The sequence below is a fragment of the Podarcis pityusensis genome (genome assembly GCF_964106645.2).
Source record: "Podarcis pityusensis genome assembly, chromosome: 5".
Taxonomy (NCBI): Eukaryota; Metazoa; Chordata; class Lepidosauria; order Squamata; family Lacertidae; genus Podarcis; species Podarcis pityusensis.
Window position 1 is genome coordinate 35,212,650 of NC_138032.1, and position 16,568 is coordinate 35,229,217.

General features: G+C 40.8%; 2 protein-coding genes across 9 annotated transcripts in view; one reads left to right on the plus strand and one right to left on the minus strand.

Moving 5' to 3' along the window:
* Window positions 1-8,182, plus strand: part of GPC1 (glypican 1) — a 200,088-nt gene extending 191,906 nt beyond the window's left edge. The window contains exons 6-9 of the mRNA XM_081006931.1: window positions 651-770; window positions 2,478-2,611; window positions 3,575-3,750; window positions 4,864-8,182. Coding sequence (XP_080863057.1) covers window positions 651-770; window positions 2,478-2,611; window positions 3,575-3,750; window positions 4,864-5,084 — 651 coding nt within the window. The 3' untranslated portion in view covers window positions 5,085-8,182. The remainder of the gene's footprint in view (window positions 1-650; window positions 771-2,477; window positions 2,612-3,574; window positions 3,751-4,863) is intronic.
* The window catches only part of ANKMY1 (ankyrin repeat and MYND domain containing 1), a 42,215-nt gene continuing 32,001 nt past the window's right edge, over window positions 6,355-16,568 (minus strand). For 6 of the 8 annotated variants that reach the window (XM_081006867.1, XM_081006869.1, XM_081006870.1 and 3 more), the window contains 3 exons: window positions 15,906-16,048; window positions 12,806-12,856; window positions 6,355-10,872 (listed from right to left, as the gene is read on the minus strand). In XM_081006867.1, the coding sequence (XP_080862993.1) occupies window positions 10,634-10,872; window positions 12,806-12,856; window positions 15,906-16,048 (433 nt within the window). In that variant the 3' untranslated portion in view covers window positions 6,355-10,633. The remainder of the gene's footprint in view (window positions 10,873-12,805; window positions 12,857-15,905; window positions 16,049-16,568) is intronic. The other 2 variants (XM_081006868.1, XM_081006871.1) reach the window with 1 other exon arrangement.

Consider the following 16,568-nt stretch of genomic DNA (forward strand, 5'->3'; position numbering starts at 1 on the left):
GGGGGGAAATAATTTTTTTTTCTTTAGTTCCCCCCCAAAAAACTAGGTGCGTCCTATGGGCCGGTGCGTCCTATGGGGCGAAAAATACGGTATTTAGCAAGCGCTGGAAGGGCAGTAGAGAAGGTGCCTGCCAGGTATATAATGGGAGGAAGTTCCAAAGGGTAAGAACACTAAAGGCCCAATTCCAACATCATGCAGAATGGGTCTCCCTTTAGAACAGTATCTGCAGGATGCACTGCATAACATAGTGATCGGTTGGAGAGGAATCCTTAATTCACTGGTTCAATTGCAGCTGAACTGAGATTTGATTTGGGTGAAGGGCCCTAGCCCAATGGCAGGGCATATGACATGAATGCAAATGTACCAAACCTTTGCATTTTCAGGTAAGACTGGAAGAAATATGCACCTGAAATTGTGGAGATCTGCTGCCAGTTACTAAACTAGACAGATCCATGGTCTGAACTAGTACAAAGCAGCTTCCTATGTCCCCAAAGCAATGCGATATCTGAAAATTGGATTACTATTGTGTTAAAATTGGTATGTGTGAGCAAATGTGAAGTTAGGAAGAAATATGATTAACAGGGGCATATTTTACAGCTGTGACTTATTAGATAAATGCTTTGCTATTAAATTTCGTTTATTTTCTCCAGACCTTTCAAGGTTGTGGAAATCCCAAACTCAACTCAAAAGCTTCCAGCGCTGAGGAAAAGAAGAGGCGAGGAAAGTATGTCAGTGAAGATAAACCTTCAGGGCTTAGTTCAGAGAAACTTGTGAGTATGGAATTTAGTTCTGACTTTTTTAGAAATGCTTCTGTATGGAAACAATCTGTGTGGCCCGTTGCTTAGAATAGCACTGGTTCAAGGTCACACAGAGAGCTTTCAGGTTGGCTGCTGGTTGGAAAGCCAATCTTCCCAGTCACAGTCTGACACCCTAACACCAAGTCACCAGTGGAGGTCGTCTTCCTGGTTTAATTATTCTTTTGATGACGCCATTGGCATTTTTGAGATACTCCGCTCATAACAATTTCAGGAAATGTGGGCTGCCACTGCTTTGTTCCTTCCACTCAAGCACTCACAGGCACCGTTAGTATAACCCAGTCTGTCTCCTGAGTGAAAATACAGCCTCGCTGCAATGCTGTTGCAACTTAATATTTAAGAAACTAACATGAAAAATAAATGGGATAGTTCCGAGTACAGTCGTACCTTGGATCCCGAATGCAAGTCGAACATTTTGGGTTCCAAACACCACAATCCCGGAAGTGAGTGTTCTGGTTTACAAATGTTCTTTGGAACCCGAACGTCTGGCACAGCTTCCAATTGGCTGCAGGAAGTCCGCGCCTTGGTTTCCAAACGTTTTGGAAGTCAAACGGACTTCCAGAATGGATTCCGTTTGACTTCTGACGTACGACTGTAGTGGCCTTTCCCTCCCTTTGATTTTGGGACCTCTCTCAGTAATGTCAATGAAGTTCTAACTCTTGTTCCAGCAATGCAGGTTTATCCAGTCTTTACTCAGCCTTACCCAGTGCATAAAGGTAAAGGGACCCCTGACCATTAGGTCCAGTCGTGACCGACTCTGGGGTTGCGGCGCTCATCTCGCTTTATTGGCCGAGGGAGCCGGCGTTTGTCCGCAGACAGCTTCCGGGTCATGTGGCCAGCATGACCAAGCTGCTTCTGGCGAACCAGAGCAGCACACGGAAACGCTGTTTACCTTCCCACCAGAGCAGTACCTATTTATCTACTTGCACTTTGATGTGCTTTCGAACTGCTAGGTTGGCAGGAGCAGGGACTGAGCAACGGGAGTTCACCCCGTCACGGGGATTCGAACCGCCGACCTTCTGATTGGCAAGTCCTAGACTCCGTGGTTTAACCCACAGCGCCACCCATGTCCCTTTTTTTATTGGCATACGTCAATGTTATTAGTCACCACTAGCCACCTTCTTGAAGAAAGTTGGTCTTCAACTTACTAATACATCCTGACAGTTACTCACCCACTCTCCTTCTTTGCCAATCTCTTCTACCATTTTAGTGCTTCTGCTCCCAGGCCAGGCATTCTGGATGCTCGGGGTCCATTTATCCTTCATAAGTACATAGGAAGAGGCCTGTTGGATTAAACCAAAGGCCCATCTAGACCATCATCCTGTTCTCTCAGTGGCCAACTAGATGCCTGTGGAAAGCCCACAAGCAAGATAGGGGTTTGAGAGCTTTTCTCTTGATTTTTCTTGGGAGAACTTAAATAAATGTTGTGTTGATAGCTTTCTGCTGTATAAAATAGCAGCTTCGGTAAAGTAGCCTGTCTTGAATTGTGTACTAAAAAACAACTATGGAAATTGTAGCAGTCTTGCATTGTTGTAAGTGGATTAACTGCCCAGCGTTTGAACCCATAAGTTCTGGATCAGTTTATCATGACTGAGCTTGGAATTCAAAATGTCACTTTCAAACACCTTCCTCCTTCAGCTTTGATTCTTCTCCATCTGGCAGGTTTCAGATGCCAAAGGGAAGCTGAGAGAAATAAGGGACTTCTGGGTTGCCCTCCCAAGCACACTTTGCAATGAAAAAGTTTCCTCTGGTTCTGTGAATGAGGACAGGTGCTGGAATGGAATGGCCAAAAGCGGGTAAGGCTGGTCAAAATGTGACGGAAGTTCAGCAGGGTGAAGTACACTCACACACCAGTTTCATGAAGCTTTGTAATCTGTAAATATGAGCCCCATTATGGGGTAGGTAAGAGAGAAAAGGCAGAGTTTGCCTAGTCGAGAGAGTCAACATTAGTAGTCATTGGGATCCTGTCCTTTTCCTTGCTTAGACTGAGCCCCACATAAACACACACATGCTTGGGCAAAAAGATGGCTGCTGGTGCTGTTATTCCCTGCACCTGGTTCAAACGTAATGCTGAGCCATAGTTTAAGAAGCCAGTCACAGGACTGAGAGATCTTTCATCCCACCCACCCCTAATCTCTGGTTAAGGGCCTCCCTAAATACCAATTTAGAACCAGTATTTCTTTTTAGAAGGGTTATTTAGCAGTGTTAGAATGCCTTTAACCAGGGTTAGGGGCAGACATAAAGCCAAGATATAGCAGGTGGAGGCAGATGGCAAAGTGGAATTTGTGCCCACAAGATCAATTCCTAAACCATGTTGTCAGAATTCTAGGTTTGATGTTATGATCAGAAGAGTGTTGAAGGCTGCAGTAATGTTGGTGAGTTGCAAAGACTTAGATGCAAGTTAAAGATAGTGACCTAATTCCAATGTAGCACTAAACAGTAATGATATTATGCGCATGAGTAGCAGCAGGCCTTGGGTTTGCATCTTCCCTGCTCCCCTGATGTGACACCACGGAGATTTGAAACATCTGCTTCCTCTTCTAGACAACAGTTTGGTCCCAACTTTTATTGAAACAAACCATAGTTTAAACTAACCAAAGTCTACCTAGTTCTGACATAATAACAAACTTTTGGAAGCAGATGGTCCTCCTTGTGACCATGTCAGAATGCGCAAACCAGGTCAATGTCTTAAATCAATTGCGATAATGTTTGATACCCTAAAGTTGGCTTCTTGCATGAACACATGTGGCTCTTTGCAGGTATCTTCCAGATGTGATGGGAGACGGACTAGCCAATCAAATCAATAACCCAGAAGTTGAGGTAGACATTACTAAACCAGACATGACTATTCGCCAGCAAATCATGCAGTTGAAGATTATGACAAATCGACTGCGCAATGCATATAATGGGAATGACGTGGATTTTCAGGATACAAGTAAGTACGGAGCTGAGAAAAGGCAACAGTGTTGTGCTGTGGAGGTGGCACAATCTATATCATGCATACTTGTATGATATGATTTCTATGATTAGCAGTTGAAATAAAGAGTTCTGCAGGATTCCATGTTCAGAAAGCAACAGAACATCAAAGAGGTTCAGTTCACAATTCTGTTATGCCATACTTAATGTAGAGCCAGTGCACGGAAGCAGTGGCAAGTTGGCTGCTGCAAGTATTGGCCTTATTTGCTGACACCCAAGAACTGGAGTGCAAAAGATCTAGTTAGTAACGCTTGGTGATTTTACTCCTCCCTCTCTAGAGTGCTGGCTGCTACATCCATATCTTTATACAGGCATTGCCAAGACTTGTGCACCTGAGATTACCCACTGTCTTCCCAGGGTTTCTTCTCCCTATCAGTCCCTAATGCCTCATTTCAATGGACAAACTCCAGCTTTCCTCTGACCCAGCAGCAGGGGTTTCAAGCTTGGGAGGATGCTGTAGCTCAGGATGGTACAGTGGTACCTTGGGTTACAGACGCTTCAGGTTACAGACGCTTCAGGTTAAAGACTATCTAACCCAGAAATAGTACCTCGGGTTAAGAACTTTGCTTCAGGATGAGAACAGAAATCGCATGGCAGCAGTGGGGCAACAGTGGGAGGCCCCATTAGCTAAACTGGTACCTCAGGTTAAGAACAGTTTCAGGTTAAGAACGGACCTCCAGAACGAATTAAGTTCTTAACCCGAGGTACCACTGTAGTTCAAAATATTGCTCCTTTCTGTAATTAGTCCTTAGGAGCCTGTGGGCTCAAGTCCCCTGGTAACTACAGTAACAATGAGAACATGTCCAACTTTGGTTTGCGAAACATGTGGATTGAAAGGCTCCGCACAGAATTTGGTCCACTCATCCCATTTTCCCCACCAGCTTTTGGGTGGTTTGTTAAATGGGGGCAACGTTTAACAAGGGTGAGGTGAGATATATACCCCTGCTTCGCTGCATTCCAAATTCTTCATTTGCTTTCCCTGGCTTTATGGCAACAGCAATGCACATGGTGTGGTTTAATTTGCAAGCTCTTTTGGAACTGCCATGCTTACTTGAACTTTTGTCTTGCCTAGGTGATGACATTAGTGGTTCTGGAAGCGGCGATAGTTGCATTGACGACATCTGTGGCAAAAAACTGTCCAAGAGCGCTAGCACCAGGCCGCCAGAGACGCATCCAATGCCTAAGCAGTCTGGACAAGGTGTTGGTGGAAATAGCAGCAACATACTTTTGCCTTCTTCCTTTCTTTTATTACTTTCTCTGGCTGCTGTTGCAGCACAGTACCTGCGGCGGTAACTCATTTGTGCGGCCGTGAAAGAGACTGTGGGTGGTTGTAGTCTTAACTTTGCCAAAAATGTGGACTATATTTAATTCATCTTGGCAAAATGAGGGAGATAAAATGTTCTTGATTGTTTGTGATGACCTGGCAGTGCTAGAACTGGTCTTTTTCCCTTCCCCTTTCTTTTTTGGTCTTCTTTGAATGCTGGGGCCTTCTTTCTTTACCTCTTTTTATATTTAATTTGCCACAACGAGACACTTAGGAGCCTACAACAGATCTTGGCAGATATGGGTAAAGGGTAAAAAGGACAAATGACCTTCAAGGCCACATCATTTTTATTGACTCCAATAAAACACACAAGTATCTCATATTCTTATTTAGCTGTAGCCAAAGATGTGCTACAATTGTTTAAAACAATACACCTTTTTTAATTTAAAAATCTTCCAGGTGCTGTAGCAGTTCATTATTTTCCATTAAGCAAGTGGCAAATGGTCCTTCCTGTATACCAGATTAGCAAAGGGATTATGCTGGAATTTGGAACGAAATTACTTTAATTGGCAAATACCTCTGTTAAAATGAGTGGTTGAAGCCACTTAATATTTCTCTCCTACATCTAAATGAAGTAGAGTGAGATTCAAGTTTTGCATGATCCTTTGAAAGTAGCATTCAAAATTGATAAAATGCAATACAGAATTGTAATATGCAACATTATGCTAGAAATATGCATGGGGAGATTTCTGTCTGGGAAGCATTGTTTTCAGTTTGAGGCTGAAAAATTTCCCGTTATTAATAGTGACAACAGTTGACTTTTACCAAAGGGATGATGCAAAGAAACTGCTTTGTGTGTTATTACTGATCCTGTTAGCAAAGCCTGGAGGCGACTAATTGTTTGGCCCAGGGAACAATTATATACTATCAAACACCCCAGGGAATTTCCATGGCTACAACCTGCCCAAAGTACCACCAATTATGCCGATGGAAAGCTGACCAAAGCCATAGTTTGAGTCATCAAGTCAACCAGCTGCTACCTTATTTCCTCTCACATCGGCATAGTTAACCTTATGTTCTCTAGTCCTTGTTTAGTAAAACTGCTTCACTTCAGCTAATTTCCTGATTGTTGCTACATATTTGCCAGGAGTATTGTCTGATATCAAGGTGGAAGGGGTTGGAGGAAAGAGGGGCTGTCTAACCACATATCTACAGCAATAGATTCTCCTATGTATTTCGCCGTTGAGACACAGTTCTCTGCTTTGGGTTCTTTTGGTACAGCCATAAACTTTTTTCACCCCCTCTTTCAAAAATATCTAGCATAGAAAGGCCAGTCTTATTCATGTTGTTGAATGATAGGAAGCCTTCGACACAATCTTTGCTGTTAATTCACTTATATCATGACTTTCCTTTTAGGACACAGGGATTATGAAAGCATATTTTTTACATTTAATATATAGATATATGGGCTTTGCATAAATGTCGAAAACATTTCTCTTCTGCATCAAAGACAAATGCATTTCTTAACGACAGCATTCAAAAAGGCAGAATTACAGAATCAGTTATAAAACATGCAGAGTTAGCAGGGAAGCCATTCTAGTATTGTGGCACATGAATTAATGCAAGCAAATTAATTCAAATGAATTATCTTTCCCATTCCCGGCCCTATTTGTTTTTCTACAACACTGGGAGAAATTAATTTCCTAATCACTTCAATCGGTATTGGAGGCTGCCAAAAACATCACCAGAATGTTGAAAATACGCTACTGAAGTCTTGACGCCAGAACGAATTTGTTGCTCCAAAGAACACCTGCTTTTGCACACATTACTTTCAGTCCCTTGTTAAGTAGAACAGTACACCACCCCACTTTCATTATTGATCTCGTCCATCTAATATATTTATTTTTGTTCTCAGTTTAGACCATTCTTAATAATTCTGAATACAAATGAGGCATGAAAAGCAAATATCCTGCCTCCTTTGAACGTTAAGTTCAAATGCCTGGGAAAAAATGGAGTGCCACATTCAAATAGCATTATATATGTAGCCTTCTGTTGGTAAAAAATAGAAATGAAATGCTATACACATTGAGGTAAAAATGAAACAGCTGCCATTTCCTCCCCCCTGAATGAAAATCTTCTGCCAAACTGCTGGAGAGCTGTAAACTCAACACAGTCCTGGGCTCAAACTATGAGAGAACTAGGGCCTGTTGCGTTTACTCTGTTGCTTTTAACTCGGCCTGCCACATCACATCTGAAACAGAAACTGGCTGTGTGGAAATATTTTTTTCTAAGAGGAATGTGCAAATAGGGACTGATGGCCCTCGCCCTCCACTTCCCTCCCCAAAGCTTCTCCCTCCCAGCCAACTTTACTTCCCGTATGAGAGCCCAATTGAGGAAAACATGACATTGGGGAGAGAGGCTATGCTACAAGGAAGCAGGCCGTGAGGGGGTGGAAGTTTTTAGGGCCCATTTGCTCAATCCTGATTTTTATATGCAGTTGGGCCATCCCGTATTTAAATAAATGAGTCTGCCACTCCTTTGAGCCTCATTTGTCATTTGAGCCTCGGTCTCTTGATAAATGCTAAATCTAATGCTCTTAGGATCTGAAGTTTTGTGATTTAAAAAGTTTCATATATATATATATATATATATATATATATATATATATATATATGAATGACGTTGCTCTGTTTTGATGTTTAAAAACACCTTATAAAACCCAAGCCCTTTGCAAAGCTGTCAGCCAGAAACCTGTCACGTTTTGTTTTCTTTTTGTGCCATAATGTCTTTTTCAGTGGAGGGCTGAGGGTCAATAGAGGCTTTAAGAGCACTGATATTTATCATTTACAAATGACAAACAACCTATAATTTTCTGGTGGGCTTGTTAGAGAGTTATGGTACAAATATATCCAGAGTACACCTTGGCTTTTTAAAAAAAATATGCAGTTCTATCTGCAAAATTAAGATTTATTTCACTTACTGGCATTCTTGGCCATTTATATATTTCTTTTGGTTACCAAGTTCCTGTAACTATCTTGCACTGTTGAACTATGTTCTTTGAATCCTTGTATAAATAAAATTTAAAAAAGGCTGGAGACTTAAATCTATATGAATGTCCCTTGCAACAGCATGCTGCTTTATTTGTTCTGTTTTTACTGATTTTCAGCAGGTGCCAGACTAGCATCATGAAAAAGTATTTGTCAACTTGCTGATGATAATAATAGCATGAAGAATGGTCTGCCATACTGTTAAAATAGCTACATCTTGATTAGTATTGCTATGCATTTACTCAGAAGCAAGTCTAAGTTTGATGGGCCTTAGTCCTTAGTAAGTGTATTTAGGATAGCGCCATTAATGCTAACACTTGAAGGCAATGAGCCACCTAGCTACTGTGGCGCACCAATATGTGATGCCCTTCTAACTCCCTATAACTAAATGTTGTAATCGACAGACACCAAAATGTATTTTTATCCAGAATGGTGTGACCAGGACAGCAACCACCTATGTATGGCCCGGAGTACAGTTAAGAGCCTTTTATGCGTTACATCCAACACATGGGGCTCCCACATAGTTTTTCAGTAGTCCCTCTCAGAGCAGCTGTTGTTTTGATCAGCCCTCCTTTCCAAGTCAGTGTACAGTATTTAGGACTGGTGTTCAAATGTTAAAGCATGCTTAATGGTCCAGAGAACCAGAGGAGAGGCACTTCTAGATAAACAGTGCCTACTGGAGGAAAAATTGTACACCTGTCCCAGTCCATTATGTGGATGGTCTGTGTTGGATTTAGTTGCCCAGATCTAGCAGCAGAGATGCAAGCGTGGAAAGAGGTTTATGCACATAAATCTGGTGTAGACAGGGGCATAACAGCCTCCTGCAGAGAAAAAATGCCTGCATCCAAAACCTGCTTCTGTTCCCAGCACAGCTATCAAGGGGTAGGCCCTGATTTCTCAGCAGCCATACCCTGTCTCCTGGCCCCCTCCTCTCCTGCCTCTGAGTCTGAACTTCCCTCTGCCCCAGCCTCTTCCTGCTCACTAAGTCCTGTTGCCTCTTCAGCTTCTGACACCTCCCCCCCCCTTCTCCCTCTGACCACTCATCACCATCCCACCACCCTGGCTCTGAGCCTTCTTCCTCTGGGGGGTTCCCCAGCTGGGGCCTCCCAACACTCCTCTGTATCCAGCCAATCCATGCCACAAAGGCCTCAGCAACATGTTATATAAATTGCATATCCATCACTAATATATACACAAATAAACAAGCAACCAGCAAACTGTCAACCCAAACGAGGATGAATTGCCAATCCGTAATGCCATTAAATAAAGATATATATATGGATTTAAATTGTCTGAATGCTATCAAGTAGATGAAGCAGCCTGAATCATAGCAATCCTCTGTGTTTGCTGGGTTGAGCATGGGCTAGAATGCAATTATTTCACATGAAACAGCACGCATATAGAACATTTGATATAAACATGCCTTCTAGTCCTTCATTTAAATACACTACAAAAATAAGGGGGAGAAATGGTATTTCAGAATTATTTTTATTGTGCAATATTTAAAACCAGTTATGTCAGACACAAAAAAATCAGGTCAACGGATTCTTCCATTTAACAATGTAATATAGGGACCACAAATCAGTTGTAAGCATAATAACTCTGTACTTTATTGTGGCTAACCTTTTCATGTCTGGTTGTAATCACTAACCCCTGCCGAGCCTTCCAGCCCACCTCTAAAAAAAAAATTCAGACTGCAATAGGATCTGTAACAGTGCAGGTCACTAATACAGTTGCTGAAGTACATCTCAAACAGAGTCCACAATTTCAAAACAATCACTTCACCCAATACTACTGAATGGTATTGGGATCAATTCTATACTCTTCTATTAACATCAACGGTTAATCTGGGCCAGATTCTTCCACTTTGTTCCCTCAGATCCCAAAGCTTGAGTCAGTAAATGTTCACTGGATTAAGGACTGGAACCTGAGTTTGCTTCCCCATTTATTGGACCAGCTGTATTTATCTCCCTACTAATTGTACACGTGCAAAAGATTTCACCCCACACATTTCCTACTGCTGCCAGTTCTTAGAACAAAAAGACTACCATAGGCAAAGACCCTGGTCTATGAAGCCTAAATTGCTTTGAAAAGACTACTTTCCACTGAGAACACAAAATTAGCAGGCAAAAGTCCTATTGCCACCAGGTAGAAACAAACTAAAGCCCTTGATGTCTGGAACGACAAGGCACTAGCTGACAAACAAGCAGATTTTTTGCCCTCTTGTCTACCAGCTAATCCCAAATCAAAGTGTTTTGAACTGTTTATATATTTTTGTATTCTTTAAATGTGAAAAACTTTGGTTTTATGTTTGTATAGAAGAGCTGACCTTGGAAAGATACAGATATTTCACTACTACGTCCACGTTACCCAACCTCACTTTAAATAATGTAAATGGGTTTCAGTACCGACACAAGAATGCAAAGTTCCTTTGATTATATCTTCTAGCGTACTTTTCCCCCATCCTCCCTTATGTAGCATTTTTTCACATGAAATTACAGCTGAGCTGTACCAGTAAAAGGTAGAAGCATTTAAATGTAACTATAGTTCCCAGTATAAGGGAGATCTGCATGGCTGCTGCTCTTCTCAGGGTGTTTTGACACTGCCTCTTTCAGTTCTTTTGTCACATCTTTCAATTGCTTCTTCTTCTTTTTCTCCTCCTCCTCTCTTCTACGTCTGGCTCTTTCACTTTCTCCCTCTTTGCCTTCCTTCTTCTTTCTGGTTGGAGCCACTTTGCCCTTCTGAATCCGACCAGACTTGGTTATACGCACTGGCAGAAAAGTACAGATATATATATATGTTACATTAATTTTATAACAAACCCATGCAAGAATGCAGTGAATTGTCAAAGGTGGAACTAAAATACGTAATTATTCAATGTGTTTTTAGTCACTGCCCACTAGTGGGCTTTTAGATAGGTTACTCTGTGAAATTCCTGCTACAATTGTGTATTGAGTTCCTCTCCACTTTCAGTCACTATCTCTCCTGCCCATGGTGGCAACATGTTTCAGAGAAAGAGGGCAGACAGGATCCATAAAGGTGTTCATCTATTTAGTCATCTGCATCTTTTTCTAACCTTCTTCCCTTTCTGCAGAAATTGAGCAGCTTAGAATAACAGTATTGGGGGGGGGGGGGATACAAGAGGGCACAGGGCAAAACAGCATCACACATACATCTTCTCCTGTCTTGGATTCATTTCTAGAAACAATTTCAGAAAATGGGAAGGAAAGGCGTGTTGCAGTGGGGAAGGGAGGTGCTAACACTGCACAGAAAATGAGTTCTTGCCTAACAACTGACAGTTGCTAACAACTACACCGACATATTGACTGATCATTGTTTGACTGTGTTTTCTCTGTTTTCAATACCAACAAAGCAGGAGCAACAGATACACAAGCTGAACAGCAAGAAATAGCTTTTGCAAACATTTGTATCACTACTGAACGGTGTCCCTCCTTTGGGTAATCTTTCAGAGAATGCTGGTAAAGGAACAAAAGTGTTCAGGAAACCCTGAATAGGTTTGATTGTCCTCATCTTCCCCATTGGCTGGGATCACCCAGGAGACAATTCCTGGAAGCAGTAGGTTCACTCTCAGTTTTGTTTGCCCTCAGAAATAAGTACACATAGCAAAATCTGACTAGTAACACAGCGCATTGTGTTTACAAGTTCATTATGTGATTCTTGATTGGCTGAAATCCTCTAGTGGACGAGAATGAAGTCCTGGGCAAATAAAACAATAAACCTGAAGCAGCAGTTGATTAGAAGTTCCACAACTACAAAACAGACATGAAAAATGGAGAAGGGTCTCACTGGCAGGGTTTTTTCTCATGCAATTTTCCTATTGCCTCCAAAAGCACTGGTTGTACACATACTTCCCCCCACAGAAACGAGCAAACATTTGGCATCACCCTACTAGAAATGTATATCGTGACAAAGCATACACCCTAGCTCATTTCCCCCCCTCAAGCGTAACAGCATTTGTCTGTCTTATGCTATCTAGCAAAATCTAGCTTCCCTCCCACCTAGTTTTTAAAAAGACATTTGCATTGTCCATTCTAACCTAAAGAGTTGTATGGATTTAGAAAGCTGAGTTCCCTCACCCGACCGCACTCACATTCCCACCAATTCAATGTAAAGAAGACCATGCAAGCTCATGAATAACAGCAGCAACAGAGAGAAAATACACTGGAAGGATTGTAGGATTCTAATGTACTTTAGCTATAATAGCATTTTATTTATATATTTAGATACTGCTTATATGCCAAAATGGCTTCTAAGCAGTTTACAACTATAAAATCAATACACAGTTAAAATACACAAAAACAATTCCATTGGGGCAATAAACATCCTTAATTTAAATTAAAATATTAAAATATACAATAAAAAGCAACTAAAGAAGGAAATAATATATTTTATATTATAAATCATATTTATAATATACATGTATGCCCCAACCTATTCAAGCAATGTTCATGGCAGCTTACACTATAAAAAAATTAATAAAAGTACCAACCATTTTAAAAAATAGTGAAAAACAGGAACTAGGCTGCAGCAATTAAACCAATAAACAACAATAATACTGTAATCAGCCCCAGAATCTTAGCAAAAAAGAAAATCAGCAGCTGATTGTTACAATTACTGACCATGGAAAAGAAAAGCAGAACCAAAATAACAAAGTAACAGATTAATAGTGACTGCTTACTTACCCTCCAAAGCACTCTCTTCTTCCTCACAAAAATCAGCTGTAGAGTTAGCATCTTTTGCAGCAATAAAACAAGGTGCAAAGACATTTCAGAATGTTCAACATTAAGACAACATTATGAACGCCTCAAAAGAATTGTGCCTTCCGTGGAAGTGCTAGCTACAAGTAACTTCTATACAGTGTTAAAAATAAACGGTGAGATTTAATTTATTGCAATGATAGAATTAACAAAGGATTGTGTTCCATTTACATAGATTCTTAAAGTGTACATGCTTCCACTTTAGCAATAACTTCAAGATACATTGCATGCCAAACAGAAATGACAGAGTTTTCTCTTTACATAAATGGTTTTCTTAAGACTACATTCACATGAACAGTCAGTTCAGTTCAATGCACCTTAACGTAGCTAAACTCCAGCTGTGTTCTCTGCAAGGAAGTTAAAGTGAAGCAGGAGCAAGAATATTCTTCAAAAGAAAAATACAGAATTCCACCCCAGAATTGTTGGTGGAAATGTTTGTTTCTGACTCATCCCTCTCTAGAAACCAAAGCCAATTGAGAACTCTGGGGTGTCACCTCTTGACTGATTTAACATAGGAATGTACCCATGTAGATAATGTGGAAGCAGCATAGCTATCCCTTGGTACTAATAATTAATACTGTTCAATGGTTTTCATGTGAATGTACCCTCAGGTTTTCTGCAATCAACATCAATGATCACTGGAAATTCTACAAATGAAAATCAGCAGCTACAATTTAAAAAATCACTACCAATGATCTATTCATCTTCACTTAAACCACATCCTATTGGCTAGAAGAACTGAAGTGGAACTTTACGTCCTATCCAATCAGTGATCTGTTCTGTGTGAAAGATCTCACTGTATCATCCAGTTGGTTCAATGGAGGAAATGCTGTTCACTGAAAAACTCTGTTCAAAAATTGCTCAGCCATGGAAGCCCCATTCTGTATCCCTATACTGAGAAGTAACACTAGGTGGTGTTTGTAGTGAAGGTTCCCATGGAACACTTTATAAATAGTATTTATTTTCCAGCTTCCTTTGTTAAGTGGCCTGATACTGCATTTGTCTGAGGCTCATGGTTTCAAATGTAACTAAATCTGATATGAATCACATCCCTGATTTTCAAACTGTCTGATGGAAGTTTGGTCCAATTCTTTGTGGGCAAAAGATCCACAACCATCTGGCAAGTTTAGCAAAAGCAAAGCCGTATTAGAATGCACAGTGTTGTCCAGCATGTGGAGGCCTTTATTGATATTGTCTATGGCATATATTTTTTCTGTAGAGAGCAAGAGGAAGTCAGTATCTTCTCAGACTTTCTTTGCTACTAACTATAGACATGGAATTTCTGGTGTTTAAAATTAACATATCCCGAGTTCAGTCTCTAGTAGTTTGGGAAAATCTCAACCATGCTTGCTCCTTTCAAATGTGAAGTTTCTGTGACAAGTTCTTAAAGGCCAGATCTCTTCATTGCATTGCCTCTCTTCAATCCTAAATAAGGATTTGATTTGATTTTTCATCACATCAGCAAAATGTAAACAAAAAAAGGAACTCCAAAAGACCTGAATGGTATCCTTTATGGGCGGAGGGTGGGGGGACAATGGTTAGACTCACATCATATTCATCTATAGAATTCTTTGCTTCTAGCATTCTTCACTGCACAAGATATATATGGTCCACTTTGCAGCAGCAGAAATCATCTTCTTGCTCCAGTTCAAATGAATGAGTCTTCACCACCATTTGTGGCCATTCACTTACCAGTCTTCTACTTGATTTTAAAGTCCAAGTGTTCCAGGAGTTGAGCTATGATAAAGCCATCTGTCTTCACCACCTATGTGCTGTAGCCATGACTTTTTGTGCAGTGCCTCAGCCAAAATGGCATGTCACTCTGCATACTATCAGTCTCTCTCTTCAGTCCTAGTCTAGACTCTTGCACACCATAATTTCCAAAATCGAGTACAATTCAGTCACATTTGAATCAAACATAGGAAATAAAAGAATTCCCTCTTAACAGCAAAGTTGGCAATACTTCATGTTATTTCCAGTAGGACAGCAAAACGGGAGCTCAACAGTTCCAACACACACCGTAACATTCTCTTGAAGGTCCCTACATTTTCCTGTACAAAAAACTGGGTTTTTTTTTATAAATGTGGGTTCTGATCTTGATCCAGTATCAGCACACCTATACATACACACACAGGTATTTCTTTCATAGCTGAGATAAAACTCATACTTGCTGATCTTTGTATTTTGCCCATTGTGTCTCAAATAATAGGTTCACAATTCCAGGCAATTGTTCACTTGCCTTCCCAAATACAGAGTTGTTTCTTGCAAGGATGTGTACATGAGCTGATTTTTGAAGAAAAGAAATTACTTGAATAAAACCAGATTATTTTCTGTAGCATTTCAACTCACTCCTATTCAAAGAGAATTAGATATCCTTCCATTCCAGAACCAATCAATCAATTTTGGGAAGGGCTGTAGCTCAGTAGTACAGCATCTGCTTTGTATGAAGAAGACCCCAGGTTTGACACCTGGCATCTCCAGGTAGGGATGGGAATGACCTCTGCCACAGACCCCGGAGAGCCACTGCCAGTCTGTGGAGACCATCCTGAGGGCGATGGATCAACCAATCTGCTTCAACATCAGATAGCTTCCTATGTTCCTATGCATGACACAATTCAGAATGAGCTGCAGAGCCTATATTCTGCAGTAACGTATCTGGCAAAGTCAACATCTACTGTTCTATGACACCCTAGAAGTACACTGTGAAAGAGCACCATGTTGCAGGTGCATAATGAAGATCCTCAAGGGAACAGTACAGTCTGATTATCCTTTACGGTTATTGACAAATTGTATCGGTTACAAAACTTGTAAAGAGATGCATCGTGTTTCCGAATCAGTAAGCTAGGAAAAAACCCCACAAAAATGTAACGCCAAAGTTCACTTATCAAAATTCCACATGCACAGGTTGGGAATAAGTGTAAGGCTCTTTGTGGCAATAGCAGATCTTATGATGCTCCTATACTTACTACTTTTTTACTGTTGTGAATACACCTTGCTTTGAACACAACCAGACAAATCAACCTACCTAGGACACATTCTCTCTTATGACGCTCATTCCAAGCCTTCACTTTACAAGTCTTGCTGCAGGTGTAGATCTCGAAACAGCGCGTGCATACTGAGAGGTTCACACCAACTGATCGTCCACATTGGTAGCAATATTTAAAGACTCTGCAAAAGAGAAATTATGTGGAAGTCAACGTCCGTGATATTTATATAAGTTACCTTGTTGGGATGGACATGGTAAGTGATTATGTGGCTAAGAAAGGCGTCGTTGAGAATTAATTTACTTACATTCTGATTTCTAGTACTACTCTTATCAAAAACATCTTAGACTCACTGCTGCAAACTCACACTCTCAATTAAGCACCTGCAAGTCTTGAAGAATTGTCTGTTTCTTCAACACATGCTGTCTATAAGCAACTGGCCCAAATGCCGTTGGTTCCGGTTTACTAAATGTTTTTTCTCCCAACTGGTAGTTTCACACCACTTTGGGAGTTACCTGAAAAACTCTGTTAACAGGTAATCGTAGTAAATTAACTGAGCACTACATGTACAGGGCCGCAGAACAGGCCAATGTGGTTAGGCTTATTCAAGTGGGTCCAATGGGGAGAGAGAAACATTGCAAGACAGCGTGCCATATAGACATCTGTAAGCTAATATGGACAGTGTGAATTTACATTTTTATATG